At 39.6% G+C, this 20,530-nt stretch overlaps 1 protein-coding gene across 1 annotated transcript; it reads left to right on the forward strand.

Moving 5' to 3' along the window:
• Window positions 1-10,261: 10,261 nt before the first annotated feature.
• LOC113882585 (olfactory receptor 1019-like) lies at window positions 10,262-19,709 on the forward strand. The gene is made up of 2 exons (XM_027525506.1): window positions 10,262-11,015; window positions 19,525-19,709. The coding sequence occupies exons 1-2, from the start codon at window positions 10,262-10,264 to the stop codon at window positions 19,707-19,709; spliced, it is 939 nt and encodes a 312-aa protein (XP_027381307.1).
• The last annotated feature ends 821 nt before the right edge of the window (window positions 19,710-20,530 follow it).

Raw genomic sequence — 20,530 nt, forward strand, 5'->3', positions numbered from 1 at the left:
AGAGTTAGACACGACTTAGTGAATGAACAACAAAATATGCCATGAAACGTTGGGACCAGATGCCATGATCTTAGTGTTTTGAATGTTGAGTTGTAAGCCAGCTTTCTCACTCTCCTCTTTTACCTTCATCAAGAAGCTCTTTAGTTCCTCTTCACTTTCTGCCATCAGAGTGATATCCTCTGCACATCTAAGGTTGTTGATATTTCTCCTGGCAATTTTGATTCCAGCTTGTGATACATCCAGCCCAACATTTCTTATGATGTATTCTGCATATAAGTTAAATAAACAGGATGACAATATACAGCCTTGTCATACCCCTTTCCCAATTTTGAACCAGTCATTTGTTCTATGTCCGGTTTGAACTGTTGCTTCTTGACTCACGTGCAATTTTCTCAGGAGACAGGTAAAGTGATCTGGTATCGCATCTGTTAAAGAAAGTAAATAAATAGTCTTGTTTAGGCTTCAGAGACAAAGCAGAGCAGGCCTGTGACCTTGCTTCTAACCTACCTGGGCACTGCCCTGACTGGGAGTGACCGCTATGAGTGCAAGACTTGCAGCCCCATAGATAAGATGGGGGAGGAATCCTGAGATAGTTAAGCCCCTGGAGGAGCCTGGCCAACCAAGCCCCAGGCTTCACCACATTCCAAGTTTTCTTTTTTTTTTAATTTTTATTTTTATTTTATTTATTTTTTAAATTTTATTTTATTTTTAAACTTTACAATATTGTATTACTTTTGCCAAATATCGAAATGAATCCGCCACAGGTATACATGTGTTCCCCATCCTGAACCCTCCTCCCTCCTCCCTCCCCATACCATCCCTCTGGGTCGTCCCAGTGCACCAGCCCCAAGCATCCAGTATCCTGCATCGAACCAAGTTTTCCATGGCAAAGCCAACAGCATTATCTTGAAACCAGGCTTGCAGTTTGGTCCCAGATTGATGAATGTATCCATTTGAGTCTGTCCTGGGATTATAAATTGAAATCGGGACAGTCTTTGAAGTTTCACCCACAGAGCAGAGCGGAGGTACTGTCTGGGACCTTTTCCCAGCTGGGACTCCAGATGTCCATGACATGGGACTTGCCAGCCCTGTTTAAGACTGGAGGTTGGTCAAAACCCAATTTGGTGATGTATCCTCTTCTCTATTAATGTTAGTATCTTGAAAGTAAGCTAGATAATTGTCTAATAAATATCTGCATTATATATTTGTATATAACGAGTGGGTTACTTTGTTAACAAATCCTTTGAACCTGAGAAGGAAGTGAAATCTTTTGGCAAAACGCCATCAGTTCTAAGATTTTTCCACAGATTTTTGTGATCCACACAGTCAAAGACTGTAGCACAGCCAGTGAAGCAGAAGCAGATGTTTTTTTGGAAATTCCCTTGCTTTCTCCATGACCCACCTATTTTCTTTTATAACTTCAAATAATGGATTTTTTTCTCAGTATATTTTATATATCAGTACCTCTTAATTATTGTCCAAACCCCTTCCACATTCAATGTACTTTGTTAAAAACCTATTAAAGATAGTCATGCCTATTAAAAATAAGCTTATTTGTGTTATGTAAAATTGGATTCTCTGGCCATCATTTACATTTAAGGTGCTGAGGTGCTTAGTCACTCAGTAGTGTCTGACTTTTGCTGAGCCCATGGACTATAGCCCACGAGGTTCTTCTGTCCATGTAATTCTCCAGGCAAAAATACTGGATTTCCTTCTTCAGGAGATCTTTCTAACCAGGGACTGAACCCTAGTCTCCTTCATTGCAGATGGATTCTTTACCATCTACCCACTGTATGTTTAAGGAAAAAAAATAGCCTTTACTTTGTTCCTTTAACTTTTTATCTAATGACACTGTATTAATGCCTTTACATATGATAAGGAAACCAGGACTTTTGCATTTGTTTCTGTTTATTTTAGTTTTAACATAATGATTAAGATGTGAGAGAGGTGAGTATTCAATCCGGATTTTTTTTTAAGGTGGGGTACAGTTGCTTTACAATGTTGTGCTAGTTCTGCTGTGCATTAAACAAATCACCTATGTGTGTGCATGTATCCCCCCGCCCCGCCCCTCTGCTCTGGCACCGCGCCCCTCTAGGTCACCACAGGGCACCACATTGAGCTCCCTGTGCTGTACAGCAGGCTCCCACTCGCTATCTGTTTTACATAAGGTTGCACAATCATATAAAGCTTCACAACTCCCTCAGGGACGAGCCCTGAAAAGAGATGGCATCATTCACAGCACCAGGTCATGATGGCGTCTTCAGGATCCATCTTTATCCACTTCAGAGGCAGGTCATCCAGGGTTTTAGATCTCACTACACATCCCATCATCATATCATGTTTGAAGTTCCTTGCCCTTAGGACTGGTTTTTCAGGACCCTGCATTCACTCATTGTCCCAACTGAGCAGAGGTTACTTCACGGTGATCTACGTTGGACACACCATTCCCAAGTCAGTCCAAATGCCTGAAACAACCCTCATGATGCAATTCCCTGGTTGCACCTTGCCAAGAAGCAATTTGGCTAATAAATCCCAGAGTACTTTTCTTATGTAATTCTCTGGTCCTGCCCCAAGGGCCATGGTTGAAATGGCACATTTAGCTGCAAAGGAAACAATGTCTATCTTTTGTGACGAACTCCTGCACTCAGGACATTTCCTGTTCCATATTTAGGACAAGACACTTGATTCTCATCACCTTCGGCTACCATTCCATTCTTCCCCTCAGAAAGCCAGCATTGCTCACACCTTACCTTCACAGTGATCTGTATTGGCAAAATTCTACTTTTAATTTCTATTTTATATTGGGTTAGAGTTGATTAACAATTTTGTCTTAGTTTCAGTCATACAGAAAAGTGATTTGTAATACAAATCCGTGTATCTATTCTTTTTCAGATTATTATCCCATATAGGTTATTGCAGAGTATTGAGTTCCCTATACTATAGAGTAAGATCTTGTTGATTATCTACTTTATACCTGTTTGTGTGTGTTTATGTTGATTCCAACCTTCTAACTTATCCCTTCCTCTGAAAAAACTACTGTTAAATATAGTTTCCACTGCAATAAATGCAACTCTGATGTAATTTATAACACAGCATACATTTTCAATTCTGAAGGTTTTCTTCTCTCTTGCTAGTTCACCCTCTCCCTGACTACTCAACCTCAACTTTGAGTTTAATACTTTATATTGTCCAGTCCTATTTCCTCTCTGAGTCATTTGTCAGCCTCTCATTAAGGTATCATCCCAACAATTTTAGGCTTAATTTACCTTCTCTGACTCCCATTGCATGGCCTCCTTCAGTAACCATGTGTAATGAGATTGTAACTTAGGTCAACTCTTTTCTCACAGTTCTTTCCTTCTACTCTGCAATTGGTATCCCCACAAATAAGCATAACCAGGGATGGTAGTTAGGTCATATACAGAATGATAGGAGCCATGAGCTCATACTGGTGGAAAGTTAGTTAGCAGAGTTTGTTGAATCAAAATTGTAACAGCTCTCATTGATTTGATAAGTATGTGGCTCTTTGTTCAGAGGCAGCAAATTTAACTTAGCTTGAAAACCTCTCTAGAAATATGGTATGAACTGGAGAAGCAATTTCAACAGCATTGTGTCTGTATAAACACTCAACTTGCAGTAACTGTCACCTTCAACAAATCACTTCCTCCATGGGCCTCATTTTCCACTGGTCAAAAGAGAGTTATGAATGCAATAATCACTATTGAACATTCAGGCTACCATGTGCTGTATCTATGTCAATATGCTTCTATCAATAATTTCTATTTGGGATGATGTAAAAAAGTATAACAGAGGGATGCAGTTCTCTCTCTCTCTCTCTCTCTCTCTCTCTATCTATATATGTATACATATATATATATATATATATATATATATATATATATACACATACACAGATAGCAATGGATGGAAAAAATTACATCTCCAGTCCAGTGGGTTACAGGAGGCCAAATCCCATCAATCAAGCCCAATTAACTGACCTATACAGAATTTTGACTTTAAGAGATATTTCGTTAAAAGGGATATTCATATAAGTTGATTTCCAGCTTTTTGTGTCATCAGGGAATCAGATATTCTACTGAATGGACGAGGATTGAAAAGGCAGACAACAATAGTGCTGTTTAAGATGTAAAAGGGCTTTCCTGGTGACTGAGATGGTAAAGAATCTGCCTGCAACAGACCTGGGTTCATTCCCTGGGTCAGGAAGATGCTCTGGAGAAGGGAATGGCACCCCACTCCAGTATCCTTGCCTGGAGAATTCCATGGACAGAGGATCCTGGTGGGCTACAATCCAGAGAATCGAAAAGAGTCGGACACGTCTGAGCGGCTAACACGAGATGTGGAAAACCCAGATGATTCACACTGAAAAGTCATAGTGGAGGTGTGAATTGACATATTTTACAGAAAACGATATGAATATTTACTAAATCTAAGTTTTATTTTTAAATTTTAAATAGATAGTTACCTATACAGTATTATGTTTAGGGACATCATTGGCATCAAGGAAGTTTGTTTAGATACAGATCTTTTTATCTCAATTGTTTGTCTCTAAAGTCTTGCCTTTTAAATTCAACCTTCAGTCTCTCCCTCCATGTCCTCATGATTCTAAAAGGTATTCCCTATTAATGCCCAAACCTTTGGGGAAGCAATTTATGTTATTCAATTGTCAGTAGCATACTTCTATCCATGTTACAGATTGAGGGAGAACTAGTCCTCATGGCCTGGATGGGCAGTCAGGTTTGTGAAGATAAGATGGGGTTCTGTCTAAAGAGTGTAGCCTGAGGAAACGTGGTATTCTTAGAGAAAGAGAAGCATCTGAGAAAAATACATCTGGAAAGAAATTAGGTTATGGTGACGATGATTGACTTCACTTCCTCCCAATACACACCAGAGAAAGAGAATGGAAATAAATTCTTAATGACCACAAATATATCATCATCTTATACATACACGCTGAAATACTTTTAGCAATTACATAGGGTTTTTGAGATTTTTCTTGTCAATATCTGCCACAGAAGTACATTTGGTATTTTCATATTGAGGTCATCACATAAAGAAGAGAATACACTAAAGAAAAGCATTAATAATTGTAACAGAAACCTCTTTTATGAAAATTATTAGTTTAATTGAATTTTGTCTGAAGAATATTGTAGCTTTGTAGACAGCAAGGGGAAATACTATAACAGTAAACAATATGAAGATATAAACAAAATAACTGAAAATCATTTGTTTTGTATGTATTCCAAATTAGAGCTCAGAAGAAATATAAAACTTACTGAATTACTGGAATGCATAACCTGGTACATGCCTTACACATCTTTTCTTGTTTGCTCACATTTTGCATTTACACATCTGTGACAATTAAATTAACTGCATTAAGACTGAAGTTGTAGAAGTAATATACATGATTATAGTACATTTGGGAAGAATATTTATCACCTATAGGTGTCTAAAGAACAAGAATTTATTTATTTATTTTTGTGATTTTAATTCTATTTATTTATTTATTTATTGGCCTGCCATGTGGTATGTGGGATCTTAACCCACACCAAGGGCGCCAACTGGAACCCTCACCCTCTGTGGTGGAAGTGCAGAGTCTTAACCACTGGACCCCCAGGGAAGTTCCCACATAGAATGTATTTTAAGAAATATCTGACTTTGATAAACTCTGTTGTTGTGCAGTTGCTAAGTCATGTCCAACTCTTTGCAACCCCATGGACTGCAGCATGCCAGGCTTCCCTGTCCTTCACCATTTCCTGGGGTTTGCTCAAACTCATGTCCATTGAATCGGTGATGCTATCCAACCATCTCATCCTCTGTCATCCCCTTCTCATCCTGCCTTCAATCTTTCCCAGGATAAGGGTCATTTCCAATGAGTCATCTCTTCCCATCAGGTGGCCTAAGTACTGGAGCTTCAGCCTCAGCATTAGTCCTTCCAATGAATATTTAGGACTGATTTCCTTTAGGATGGACTGGTTGATTTCCTTGCTGTCCAAAAGACTCTCAAGAGTCTTCTCCAACACCACAGTTCAAAAGCATCAATTCTTTGATGCTCAGCTTTCTTTAAGGTCCAACTCTCACATCCATATGTAACTATTGGAAAAACAATAGCTTTGTCTATACTGACCTTTGTCACCAAAGTGATGTCTCTGCTTTTTAATATTCTGCCAGAATGGCTGTGATCCAAAAGTCTACAAGCAATAAATGCTGGAGAAGGTATGGAGAAAAGGGAACCCTCTTACACCGTTGGTGGGAATGCAAACTAGTACAGCCACTATGGAGAACAGTGTAGATATTCCTTAAAAAACTGGAAATAGAACTGCCTTATGACCCAGAAATCCCACTGCTGGACATACACACCGAGGAAACCAGAACTGAAAGAGACACATGTACCCCAATGTTCATCACAGCACTGCTTATAATAGCCAGGACATGGAAACAACCTAGATGTCCATCAGCAGATGAATGGATAAGAAAGCTGTGGTACATATACACAATGGAGTATTACTCAGCCATTAAAAAGAATACATTTGAGTCAGTTCTAATGAGGTGGATGCAACTGGAGCCTATTGTACAGAGTGAAGTAAACCAGAAAGAAAAACACCAATACAGTATACTAACACATATATATGGAATTTAGAAAGATGGTAACGATAATCTTGTATGCAAGACAGCAAAAGAGACACAGATGTATAGAACAGTCTTTTGGACTCTGTGGGAGAGGGAAAGGGTGGGATGATTTGGGAGAATGGCATTGAAACATGTATAATATCATATAAGAAATGAATCGCCAGTCCAGGTTCAATGCAGGATACAGGATGCTTGGGGCTGGTGCACTGGGATGACCCAGAGGAATGGTACGGGGAGGGAGGTGGGAAGAGGGTTCAGGATGGGGAACATGTGTGTAACTGTGGCAGATTTATGTTGATGTGTGGCAGAACCAATACAATATTGTAAAGTAATTAGCCTCCAATTAAAATAAATAAATTTAAATTAAAAATAAGTAAAGATAAAAATTTAAAAAAATATATTCTGCCTAGGTTGGTCATATCTTTTCTCCCAAGGAGAAAGCATCTTTTAATTTCATGGCTGCAGTCACCATCTGCAGTGATTTTGGAGCCAAAGTAAATACAGTCTGTCACTGTTTCCATTGTTTCCCCATGTATTTGCCATGAAATTATGGGACTGTATGCCATGATCTTAGTGTTTTGAATGTTGAGTTGTAAACCAGCCTTTTCCCTTTGCTCTTTCACCTTCATCAAAAGGCTCTTTAGTTCCTCTTCACTTTCTGCCATAAGAGTGGTGTCATCTGCATATCTGAGGTTGTTTATATTTCTCCCAGCAATCTTGATTCCAGCTTGTGCTTCATCCAGCACAACATTTCACATGATGTACTCTGTATATAAGTTTAATAAGCAGAGTGATAATTATAGCCTTAAGGTAACTCCTTTCCCAATTCTGAGCTAGTCTGTTGCTCCATGTTTGGTTCTAGCTGAGATGCATACAGGTTTCCCTGGAGGCAGGTAATGCGGTCTGGTATTCCCATCTCTTTGAGAATTTTCCACAGTTTGCTGTGATCCACACAATATGAAAATGCAGAAAGATGATAAATTATATATGTTTAACTTTCTCACGTCACAGGTTTTATGGTATTAATAATTGAATATACACTAAGTGGTGTTATATGTATATATGTATATGTATAATTCATTACATAATTCATTGTAACATCATTTTTATTTAAAAATTAAAAGCCAACTAGATAACAAAATCTAGTTATCCATAGATAGTATATATATGTTCAGATATTTGCTGTTTTTACAAAATCTTTGCTTTGTGGATGTGTTTAATGGGATGCCTGTGTGTCTGTGTAATTATCTAAGGGTGAATGGTTGTGCATTTGTTTTGTAATTTACCAAAAGAAAATAAAGTGCCTGTATAGGGATTTGTGAACTGGATATAAAGAATGCTTGGTGATTGGTATCATTTAACTGTATCTGTATTCCATTCACAATGAACTTACTTGTATGAAATGCCAGATGATAAACTACATCATGATGTCTGTTAATTATTCCTGAGAGACCAAGGGTTCACCACCCAGGGACCAGACACAGAGATGGTTATATAATCGAGGTCGGGCAAGAGACAATGCTGAATCCTCCGGCAGATAGAACTGCATGCAACAAACAAGTCAGGAGTTCTGGGACAGGTACTGATATCTTTCGTGTTTCTCTGATATATATTTGAGATTTTCTTAGGTTTTTAATCCTTTTTTGAAAGAAAGCATGTTATATAAACAAAGGAAGATATGAAATATACACAAAATTTCATTTTACTTACTTTTTCCAATCTTTATTTCAAATCAATATATTTGTTATTGTTGCTCAGTTGCTAAGTCATGTCTGACTCTGCAACCCTGAGGACTGTAGCACACCAGGCTTCCCAGTCCTTCATTCTCTCCCTGATTTTGCTCAAATTCGTTTGCACCAAATTGTGTTGGTGATGCTATCTAACCATCTCATCCTCTGCTGCACTTTCTCTTTTTTCCTAAATCTTTCCCAGCATCAGGGTCTTTTCCAATGAGTCAGGTTTTTTTCCCAATGAGTTGGCTCTTTGCATCAGGTGGCCAAAATATTGGAGCTTCAGCTTCAGCCCTTGCAGCAAATATTGAAGGTTGATATCCTTCAACCTTCAATCCTAATGTTGATTTCCTTTAGGATTAACTGGTTTGATCTCATTGCAGTCCAAAGGACTCTCAAGAGCCCTCTCCAGCACCACAATTTGAAAGTATCAATTCTTCAGATATACACAGATGAATATACATAGTCCAACTCTTTTGTGATCCCATGGACTGTAGCCTGCCAGGCTCCTCTGTCCATGGGATTTCCCAGGCAAGAATACTGGAGCGAGTTGCTATTTCCTCCTCCAGGGGATCTGCCTGATCCAGGGAGCAAACTCATATCTTCTGCATCTCCTACACTGGCAGGCAAATTCTACATCACTGAGCCACCTGGGAAGCCCTTTTCTTATGAGGACAGGTATGACATTGTACATCACACAGTTGGTTAGGGCAAAGTATAACAAGGGGACATAAAACTCAATTGGCCCCCCTAAGACAAGTGACTCCCAAATCAAGGATGACCAGCCTCAGAGATATTCAAGAGAAATATGGATCAAATTAAAGAATGAAAGTATTAAAATTTTTAGAGACTGGGATGGGGACACAGTTCATGCATGATTGTCTCTGAGATTCTGGGACTGTGAACATATGAGTATTTGTATCATCTGTCTTACATAACTGAAATTGTGTTAAATATATCATGTTAAGAAGGGTAGACTTGGTCAGAAGGATCCACACAGTAAACCACACTGCCTTTCTTGCCTCTCTGTCATCTGTGCTATCAGCATCTCTACAACTGGGTCCCAGACATTCTTCATCATCCCCCCTATGTAGCAGCAGCTCTCAGAGGCGAGAATATCAGCCCTGGAATATGACTGCCTCTCCACTCTAACACTTCATACATAGGCACCCTTCCACCCTCTTACACAAAAGCTATCACCTTTCTGCTCCAGTGGGTCTTCCCAAACTGTCTATCTCTCATATACTAAAGTTGAACAGATCTGAGAGTTTAGTGGGGAAAAAGAGTTCTTGTTATGTTCAGAAACTTGTCATAGCTCTTCCTGCTCCACACTTATGGCAGATGAAGAAATTGCAAAGCAATATATTCATTATCTACATCACTCATTAACTATATTTCTCTATTACAGGATATGATAATATCTGTACATCATTGAAACAAAACAAAGCAGAGATCTTGTCAGAAGTCTAGGGTTATCTGGACCAACTAATTGTAAGAATCTTGCCTTCAATATGAGGACATAAATTCCTTAATATTAGATTGAAGTAGCAAAAATGGTCATAAATGCTGTACAAATTGATGTGGAAATAGCCCGATTTAGCTTAGATGAATTTGTGCTGCAAACAGTACAGTGGTTTACAAATGTATCATTATTATTATCTTTTTATCAGTTATATCAAGTTGGAAATATTTCCCAAAGGGTCAATTTAACTTAAATATTTCCCAAAGGGTCAATTTAACTTCAAGGCATCTTAGCATTATTTATCTCTTCTTCTAATTACTGAAATATAGAAACAAATAGCAGTTTAGCAATTAAGACAGTAAGATGATATTAACCCTCCACTTCCATTTCCTTTTTCATAACTAGGAATTTTCACGTGTGAGGGATGACTGCTGAGAAAGGCACTGTGTTTGCTGACTTCATATTCTTAGGCCTTTCCGGTAGACAAGATGTACAGCAGGGGCTCTTCGTGCTCTTCCTGCTGGTTTATGGCATAACTGCAGTTGCCAATGTCGGGATGGTCCTGCTGATCAAGAGGGACCCCAGACTGCACACACCCATGTATTACTTCCTGAGCAATCTGTCCTTCTGTGACATCTGCTGTTCTTCTACTATCTCTCCCAAGATGCTGGCTGATTTCTTATCTAAGCAAAAAAGGATTCCATATGGTGTATGTGCCATCCAGATGTACTTTTTTGGAGCCTTTGGAGATGTGGAATGTCTCATGTTGGCTGTCATGGCTTATGACCGTTATGTGGCCATTTGCAATCCACTTCTTTATACAATTGCCATGTCCAGGGGAATCTGTACCCAGCTTGTGGTTATTGCCTACATCATAGGCTTGGTTGACTCAGCAATCCATACCTGTTGTAAATTTCAGTTGTCAATCTGCAATTCCAATATCGTCAATCACTTTTTCTGTGACATCCCACCCTTATTAGCCCTCTCCTACTCAGATACAACCAGCAATGAGATTGTGATGTTCACTTTTACTGGCTGTGTTGCGGGGACCAGCATTATCACTGTCCTCCTCTCCTACAGCTACATCATAACAACCATCCTTAGGATGAACTCAGCCGAGGGGAGACGCAAAGCTTTCTCTACATGTGCTTCCCACTTAACTGCTGTGGCTATATTTCATGGCTGCTGGGGTCCAGCCTCAGCTGATCCAGGGTATTCGAAGTGGGGACAGTGTCGACAACTTATTTAAATATTAATTAGAGATATAAAGAGTAATAGAATGAGGATAGCTCAGCAGGAAAATTCAGTGGAGAAAAGAGGCTGAGTAGCTTGGTTTATGTGGGAGACCAATAAAACTTCAAGACAAGAAGTTTGCACCACTTACGTAGGCCGCAGGCGTCCTTCCATTCTCCCGAAGGAGAGGAGATACTGAGGCCTCCCCGGTCGGATCTTAGAAGCCCAGGCATAATTAGTAAGCATGGCGGGTTCTGCGCTCCAGATGGAGACTCAGCCAGAGTTTGAGAGAGAGAGCGACATGGGGAGACCAGTATTTCGAGAAACTGATCCCAATTCTTTATTTTCCATGGTCTACTTTTATACACTGAGATGTTATGCAAAAGTCACGTGGGGTCAGCAGTCCTGACTTTTATCAAGGTCAGGTGCTTCATACAAATGTATACAGAGGTCTTAGGGGTGTTACATCATCTTCTGGCCAGGGGGCCTGCTGACAATTTATGACCCTCTCCTTGTGACAGCGGTCAGTCAACCAGGACACTTATTTCTCCAGGGGTGATTATTCTCAAAACAGACACCACCCAAATAAAGTTACATTCCTATAGGGTGAGGGTGTAGTGGGTTTTCATTAAGGAAAGAATTTACTTAGCCTAAGGTCTAACGTGATTAATATCAAAGGTAATACTTATTTCTTCTATATATTCATTAATGTGTGTAAGGGCAGGGGATGTGGAGACTCAGCAACAAACATTGGCTCAACAAATGAAAAACCCTTCACCAATACAATTTCTAATCAGCCCACTATACTTATACTAATAGTTTTCTAACTTCTCTAAAGAACCTGTTTTTAGAAGGTTTAAAGCATCTCGTGCCTCTCACAGTTGGGAGGCTGTGAGCAATCATGTGTGGCCGGACAAGCCTGTCAGGCAGGCTAGAGAACCTTCAGAGGAGTTTGTAGGTTGAAACACTCCTATCATGCCAGGAATTATTATTAACTGGAGCTCTAAGATAACTCCTTCTCTGAAAGAGGTGGGGGGGGACAGCCCCCATAAAGTCAGAGGTGTAGGTGAGAGCACAAAGTAGTAAAGTAGGCAGGCTCTGCTTATGGGGGTAGATGCTCGAGAATTTCCAGAGGGACTCCTGAGGCTCAATCCCGCCTTTGCATATGTCGAGCCTCCTTCCTCATGACCTTTGCCACGGGCGGAGTGCCTCATGCTGGCCCCCAACATCTCCCCCTTTTTTATTTCTTAAAATAGCCAGATGCAGTTCAGTCCCGAGCCTCTGAGTGTTCTGCCAAAGAATCCTGACAATACAAGGAAGAATGATTATGAGAAGTAGGAATAGAGCACCAACGGCAGCGTAACTAAGGATATTAGACAGAATATTTTTTCCAGAAATAAAGTTAGAGAAGGTATGAAAAAAGTCGTTAGCTGCTCCAGCAGCGGTAAAATCCAGTCGAGAGTGTTCCAAGGTCTGTATTTGACTATGAATTTTCCCTAAGTCCAGGCCAATATCAGAACTGTTCCAAACACCTGAGATATGATTTTTAATCTTTTCCCATTCATAATCTGTCTCGTTTACCTTCAAAGATGTCACGCATATCCACCTGTAATCAGCGTGGCATGTCAAAGCCATCTTCACCTTTAAAGCCTGTAACTCAGTCCCAATATGCATAATTGCCTCTTCTAAGGCGTCTACTCTCATCTCTAATTTCGTACTCTCATCCTCTAAATTCCTGAGTTGCTAGAGTTAAAGAAACATTTTTAGACATGGTATCAACATATTGGGCAGTATGCACTTGTTGAGTCAATGATATTGCTGCCACAGTAACAGAAGTAATTGTGGTTATTAAAGCTGATATTCATAAAATAAATAAGCCCACAAACCATCGTGATCATATTAAATCCTGTAGTAGTTGTAACACAGCAAGACCATAGCTATCATATAGGCACCATAAGATAGGGTGGGCGTTGTAACACCACAAAGGAGCAAACATTACATTGAGGGTTTAAACAAGATGAGAGCATACATTGTTCACAAGTCACTACATTGGGTCCACCAGTGAAAGTCATATGTACATTAAGTTTCTTTGAGTCATTAGTAAAAAGAAGAACATAAGGCGAGGGTAGACAAGCTAAAACAGAATAAGTAGAATTATTTTCTGGTTGGAGTTCATGCTGCAGCAGCCCTGTCAGTCTCACCGGGATCTCGATGTTTATCTTGCCTCCCGTGCCGGCGGGCACTGCCCTTGTTCCCTCGCTGAACCGGCCTCGGGCTCAGCGGTGGCCAAGCAAGCGCAGACAGACGCTGGGGGGGTGCTACCGGCTGCAAGCGCTGTGCGCTGGGCCCGGGCAGCCAGGCTGGTCCAGCCCACGGCTCCCGACGCACAGCTGTTCCCTGCGGCAGTGGCAGCAGGGGCAGAGGAGTGCCCCTCTTTTGTGATCGAAGCAATGGGGGAACCGGATGTCTGGGGGACTGCAACATAGTGAATCAGACTGTCCGGGATCTAAATTGGAGAATCTGCGTCCTGTGGAAAAATACAAGCACATCCTCGATCGCTAGTTAATAATGGGTCAGGAACCTTCCATTGTCTGGAGAGGAGGTCCTTCCATTTTACCAATGGCTTTGTATTAGTTGTTCTGGACGAATCAGCATTTAGGTTATTTATTACAAAGAGAGCATGTTGTAAGATGTGATGGGGGGAACTATACTTAAATTCCCCTTCCTTTAATTTTCTGAATTTGTATTTTTAATGTTTGGTGTTCTCTATCTACTATAGCTTGTCACTAGGGATAATAAGGGATGCCCGTGTTATGTTTTATTTGAAATTTTATACAAAATTTTTGGCATCTGGAATAGGGAACTGTTTGTATCTAATAGGGAAAATAACTGGGTGTCTAGATATAAAATTTAACAAAACATTGGAGGGTAAATGATGTAAAAATTTGACCCCAACAGTTTTCTATAGCAATCTGTCAATTTTCATCAAACATTAGAAGAGCATCAAGTTGTTTTTTGTTATATGGAATTACAATTTCTGATGGCTCTTTACCAAACAATTTAATGTTCTGCTTTCTTCCTTTTAACGTCAACGTAGCTATCAGTCCTGGATAGGAAGCTACTACTTTTTTAGTTTGAGCGGGAAGATGGACCCACTCTAGGGGGCCATTTTGTCATAAAACCAATTTTTGTCTGGCTACCCCAGTTACACCTATGGGGGTTTTATGGCAAAGGAATTGTCAAGCAGTTGTCAATTTAATTTTTAAAATTTTAAAATTTACATTTTAACAACATAAATTTAGGGATATGTTAATTTAGGTCTTATGTTTAGTTTAGGTCTCTGTATAAATTTAAATAATAAATGTATAACCTCCTTATCTCATTTTGGTATACAGATATACCTAAATGCAAAATATATTTATATATGTATTTATATATGGCAACAAGTATAAACTTATTGACATATAATAAATCAATATACTTGAATTAATCTTTATAATTAATATATTAATTAATATATATTATAGCAATACAACACATACACAGCTAATACCAACCAACACAAACCAATGTACTGTAATAATACATGTCACACATATATAATATAATTATACAGTATATGAACATATATCATCACAGCACATCAATCCATACCAATTAATATCAGCCACACACACATTATATTACTGCAATATATATTTAATTATACAGTATATATATAATATGCATATATAGTATACATATTAATTTATATACAAATTAATTACGTGTAGATCTATAAATAGAATTAGGTATACCTTTATTATATTTTATTTATACCTATACCTAATTAGGCAAATTGCAATTAGGCAAATATATTTATATTAAGTATTTATAACAATATAAAGTATTGTTAATTGTACCGCCTGTTGATAACTAAGAAATTGAGAAAACCCTTTTCTGAGTATCTCCTATTTGAGATAGCACGTTCCTCCCCCATAGGGTAAAGGGGAGCATAAGAACTACATAGGGTTGGAAAGTTCCACAGGTATCCTCAAACTGCCAATCTAACATTTTTGAACTTTTAACTACTGTGGGGGCTTGAGGGCTAATGAAACAAAATTTGACCCCTGAAATCTATCAGGGCAACTTGCCAATCATCACTATTTTGTAAAAGACTTGCAGTTGATCTGGAATTACTATATTTGCTACTTCTTTTCTAAAAAGTTCCACACTTCTTTTTTCCTCCTTTTCTAATAAATTGTGCCACCAAGCTGGGATAAGATAAAACTATTTTTCTTAGGGTCACTGGTAGATGTAACCAATGGGCCTTTGTGTCACAAGCACCCTGTAGGTGTATGTTTTTGTAGCAAGAATAATTTAATCTCATCTTTTGGTAATATTAATCCTAATTAACTGATCATTTAAAGTCTCATCTACTTTAACAAGAGCCGACTCTGTCTCATTAGTCAACTTTCTCTTAGAACTGGAATTAGGATCACTTTTTTTTTTTTTTTTAACGACAAGGCACCCAAGCGGCCACGGCTGCCAGGCCCACCCCCGCCATCTTCCCAGCAGCCCCTGTGCCCTGCGCCCGCCTACTGGAATTAGGATCACTTTTTAAGCAATCAAACAAAGGCTTTAAATCTGCAGTAGTCAGTTTTAAATGTGGGCGTATCCAATTAATGTCCCCTAATAATTTTTGGAAATCATTTAAAGTTAGTAAACAATCTCTCCCCAGCTTCAAAGGGGCATTATCAGTTTTCAAAACTTTTGGCAGACCTAAATATGAGAAGCAAGTAGAGAGGCATTGCACACAACACCTTTATAAGCTTCTCCAGTTATCGTTTTGTAACCTAAATCTGGTCTATAGCTTTTTAGATGACAAGCAACCATCTACTCTTTGCTTGAATACTTCCAGCAATGTGGAACTCACTACTATTCAAGATTTTAAACTTCCCCTCACCTTTTTCTCTACAGCATTCCCACCCTGCATACCACTTTCTCTAATCTCACCAACTCATTTTCCCAGCAATGTTAAGAGACGTCTGTTCTTGTGTCTAATAGCCCTGACATTTTATTTTCTTGAATTAAAAAAAACTTTTAAAGGCCTAGAAGCTATAATTTCCTGTACCCAAAAGGCTAAATCACTAAATCCAAGTGCTCTATGGCTCCTAGCCTGAGAAGTCAAGTTTTTTCCTGTCTGATAATAAGGTAAAAAGCAAAAACTATGTTACTCTTTGACCTTTATTAATTTGCACAGTTTTGGTAGGCGGCGAGATCAAGACTTTAATTTCTCAATATAATTAGAATCTACTACACCAGTCACCACCGAAATTTTTTTTTCTCTTTTCTTTTTTCTTTTTTTTTTTTTTTTTAAAGAAAGCGAGCTACGCCCTAGCACAAGTCCTACAATGCCCTCAGGTAGGGGGCCAGCCACTCGCGTTAGAATTGGAGTAACCGGCTAGTCAGGGGTTAATATTGTTGCTAAATCCCCTTACCGTTCAGATTTTCTCTTAGCCTGGGTGAGACCCCCCTGAAGGGGTTTTCTCCAAGGAGCACGCTCTGCATATTGTGCATGCAGTCTGTTTTAAAAGCTCCACTGTTCAAAAAACTTTTTATCTTTTTCAGGCTTAGGCAACACTTTGAGAGGTTTTGGGGGCAAAGTGGGGAACTTTTGGGCCCTGGAAGGCACAAACGGAGGCGGCGGCTATCACCTTAAATCAGAAAGTGGTGGATAAGTTGTTTTTTTTTTTTTTTTTTAAGGTTTGCGCAGAGGGGGAGGGAGCTCACCAGGGCATCTGGCCACAGTGTCCTGTAAGTCCTCTCCTCTCTTCTCTGCTGAGTTTTTCTTCCTTCTTCTCTTTAAATCTTTCTCAAGTTTTCTTTCCCTCACTCTATCTTCTTTCCTTCCTCTTCTCTTCTCTTTCACTTTCTATCATTTCCTTCCTGTTTCCCTCTTTCATTCTCCCTTCTTCCTTCTTACTTTCTCTCTCTCTCTCCCCCTCTTCCTGCCTTTCTCACTTTTCTCTCCCCCTTCCTTTCCTGCTACCTTCTCTTTCCTTCTTTTCTTTCCCTTTACCCTCTTTCTCTCTAACTTTTTCTTTCCTCCTCCCTCTCTTTCTCTCTGTATCTCTTTTTCTAACTTCCTTTCTTCCTTTCTCTATCTTGCTGTGTTCCCTGATTGTTCCTCCTCTGTTCCTCTCTCCTTTTCACTCTTTAGTTCTTTTTCTATCTTTAGATCTTTCTCTATTTTCTTTCCTTTTTTCTTTTTTCTTTTTATTTTTCTCTCTCTTTTTTTTTTTTTTTTTTTTTTGCTTGGGTGAGGCCCCCCCTGAGGGGGTTTTCTGCAAGGAGTAGGCTCTGTATATTGTGTACTTTTTAAAAGCTCCTTTGTTTAAAAAGAAAACATTTTTATCTTTTTCAGCCTTAGGCAATGTTCTGGGAGGCTTTGGATGTAAACTGGGGAATTCTTAGGCCCTAGGAGGTGCAAGAGGAGGTGGGGTAGTTGCCTTAAATCAGAAATTTGTTGGATAAATTTTTAAAGGTTTGTGTAGAGGAAGAGGGGCCTTGCCAGGGCGCCCGGCCTCAGCGTCCTGTAAGCCCTCTCACTCCTCAGGAGGTAGAGCACAGTCTCCCTCTTCTTCGTCAATGGCAGAAAATATGATCTGTGCAGAAGGTGGAGACCCACTACCATCCACCTCTATAGCCTCTCCCATAGGTTATCCCACAGTCTCATGACGAGGGTCCAGAACATTTTTAATCATATTTATAGGATAAGTTTTTAGTTGTTTTTTTTTTTTTTTTACCTTCACCCAAGTATCTAAATTAACAGTACCCTCTTTTGAAAATCAAGGACACTGTTTTTGTACAAATGAAAAAAAATTACTCCTATAAAGAGCTGTCTTTCGTTTGATTCAGTGTTACCCATGTCAGAAAATTAAGTATAATAGAATATAAAGCTTTTAGCTTTCAAAAGATCAGGCTTTTCTTTGGCCTTTTAACTTCAGAAACCGATTTTTCTCTCTAACTCTAACTCTTTAACACTTTCAACACTTCCCACTCCTACTCGCCCTGTCTATCCTACAGGGGGGTCCGTGGCACCCTGAGTGGGGTCCTAGCCGTCCCTAAAATTCAACACTGGGGGAATAGGGTTGGGGACCTACCTTAGAATTGCCTGTCTCGGGCGCCACCTGCCGGGGTCCAGCCCCGGCTGATCCAGGGTATTCGAAGCAAGGACGGTGTCGGCGACTTATTTAAATATTAATTAGAGATATAAGGAGTAATAGAATGAGGATAGCTCAGCAGGAAAATTCAGTGGAGAAAAGAGGCTGAGTAGCTTGGTTTATGTGGGAGACCAATAAAACTTCAAGACAAGAAGTTTGCACCACTTACGTAGGCCGCAGGCGTCCTTCCATTCTCCCGAAGGAGAGGAGACACTGAGGCCTCCCCAGTCAGATCTTAGAAGCCCAGGCATAATTAGTAAGCATGGCGGGTTCTGCGCTCCAGATGGAGACTCAGCCAGAGTTTGAGAGAGAGAGCGACATGGGGAGACCAGTATTTCGAGAAACTGATCCCAATTCTTTATTTTCCATGGTCTACTTTTATACACTGAGATGTTATGCAAAAGTCACGTGGGGTCAGCAGTCCTGACTTTTATCAAAGTCAGGTGCTTCATACAAATGTATACAGAGGTCTTAGGGGTGTTACATCATCTTCTGGCCAGGGGGCCTGCTGACAATTTATGACCCTCTCCTTGTGACAGCGGTCAGTCAACCAGGACACTTATTTCTCCAGGGGTGATTATTCTCAAAACAGACACCACCCAAATAAAGTTACATTCCTATAGGGTGAGGGTGTAGTGGGTTTTCATTAAGGAAAGAATTTACTTAGCCTAAGGTCTAACGTGATTAATATCAAAGGTTAATACTTATTTCTTCTATATATTCATTAATGTGTGTAAGGGCAGAGGATGTGGAGACTCAGCAACAAACATTGGCTCAACAAATGAAAAACCCTTCACCAATACAATTTCTAATCAGCCCACTATACTTATACTAATAGTTTTCTAACTTCTCTAAAGAACCTGTTTTTAGAAGGTTTAAAGCATCTCGTGCCTCTCACGGTTGGGAGGCTGTGAGCAATCATGTGTGGCCGGACAAGCCTGTCAGGCAGGCTAGAGAACCTTCAGAGGAGTTTGTAGGTTGAAACACTCCTATCATGCCCAGGAATTATTATTAACTGGAGCTCTAAGATAACTCCTTCTCTGAAAGAGGTGGTGGGGGACAGCCCCCGTAAAGTCAGAGGTGTAGGTGAGAGCACAAAGTAGTAAAGTAGGCAGGCTCTGCTTATGGGGGTAGATGCTCGAGAATTTCCAGAGGGACTCCTGAGGCTCAATCCCGCCTTTGCGTATGTCGAGCTTCCTTCCTCATGACCTTTGCCTTGGGCGGAGTGCCTCACGCTGGCCCCCAACACATGGCAAACTCCTGTTCATGTATTTCAGACCCAGCTCCAGTTACTCCATGGACACAGACAAAACAGCCTCTGTCTTTTACACAGTTGTCCTCCCCATGTTAAACCCACTGATCTATAGCTTAAGGAATAAGCATGTAAAAGGTGCCATAAAAAAAGCAACCAGCACTAAATTATGTTCTGGGTGATACAGTACTTTCATCCTAAAGTATTTAAAGATTCTACGAGAAGCAGTGCAGGAACTTTGACATAGATTCTTGTAGTCTTACTAGTACATTTTCTGAATATTTTCCACTACTTACACTTTCACCTAAATCAGTTTAGGAAACAGTCATTACACTAAACTCTCCAAACTAAGGAACAGTAGTCATAGGGTCACTCTTCTGTTTTGCAGAGAGGGTTTTTTACACCTCTTTTTTCTTTTCTTGGAGAAGTCTCAGCGAGATGTCACGCACAGAGCAACCCCCGACCCTTGTTAATTTGACTTACCTTCCTAAAGGCTCCTATTTATTTATTTATTTTTAATAATAGGCTTAATAAACTTGCTGAGTCGGATGGGAGTGTTAGCAGGTCAAATTAGGTTTGCTTATATTCTTTTCATGTATTTGTTTCACCCTAATAAAGTTCCATCATAACATTTAGAAGCAAATAATTTGTAAGTAAGAATGAACGAGAAATTTCTCTCTCTAGACTAAATATTCCATAAAAGTTTGGTCCTTCCTGTCTAGTTCACTGTTGTCTACCATGTACAATGCTTAGCCTCAGGATGCAATTCAAAAATATTTATTGAATAGATGAACGAATTAGCCTGAAAAACTAATTAAAAAATTGAACCTTTGTAAATTTATCAAAAAAAAATAATAATCATTTCCTTAATTTCATTCTAGTCTGTTCACTTTAGGTGAAATCCATCTGCACTGTTATCTTTTGCCTTAGGCAAAAATAAGAATCTGGGACAAGAATTATTTGATGTAAAAATCTGCTCAGTTTCTCTTCATTCTGCTTCATT

Source organism: Bos indicus x Bos taurus, chromosome 24, assembly GCF_003369695.1.
Source record: "Bos indicus x Bos taurus breed Angus x Brahman F1 hybrid chromosome 24, Bos_hybrid_MaternalHap_v2.0, whole genome shotgun sequence".
Lineage (NCBI taxonomy): Eukaryota > Metazoa > Chordata > Mammalia > Artiodactyla > Bovidae > Bos > Bos indicus x Bos taurus.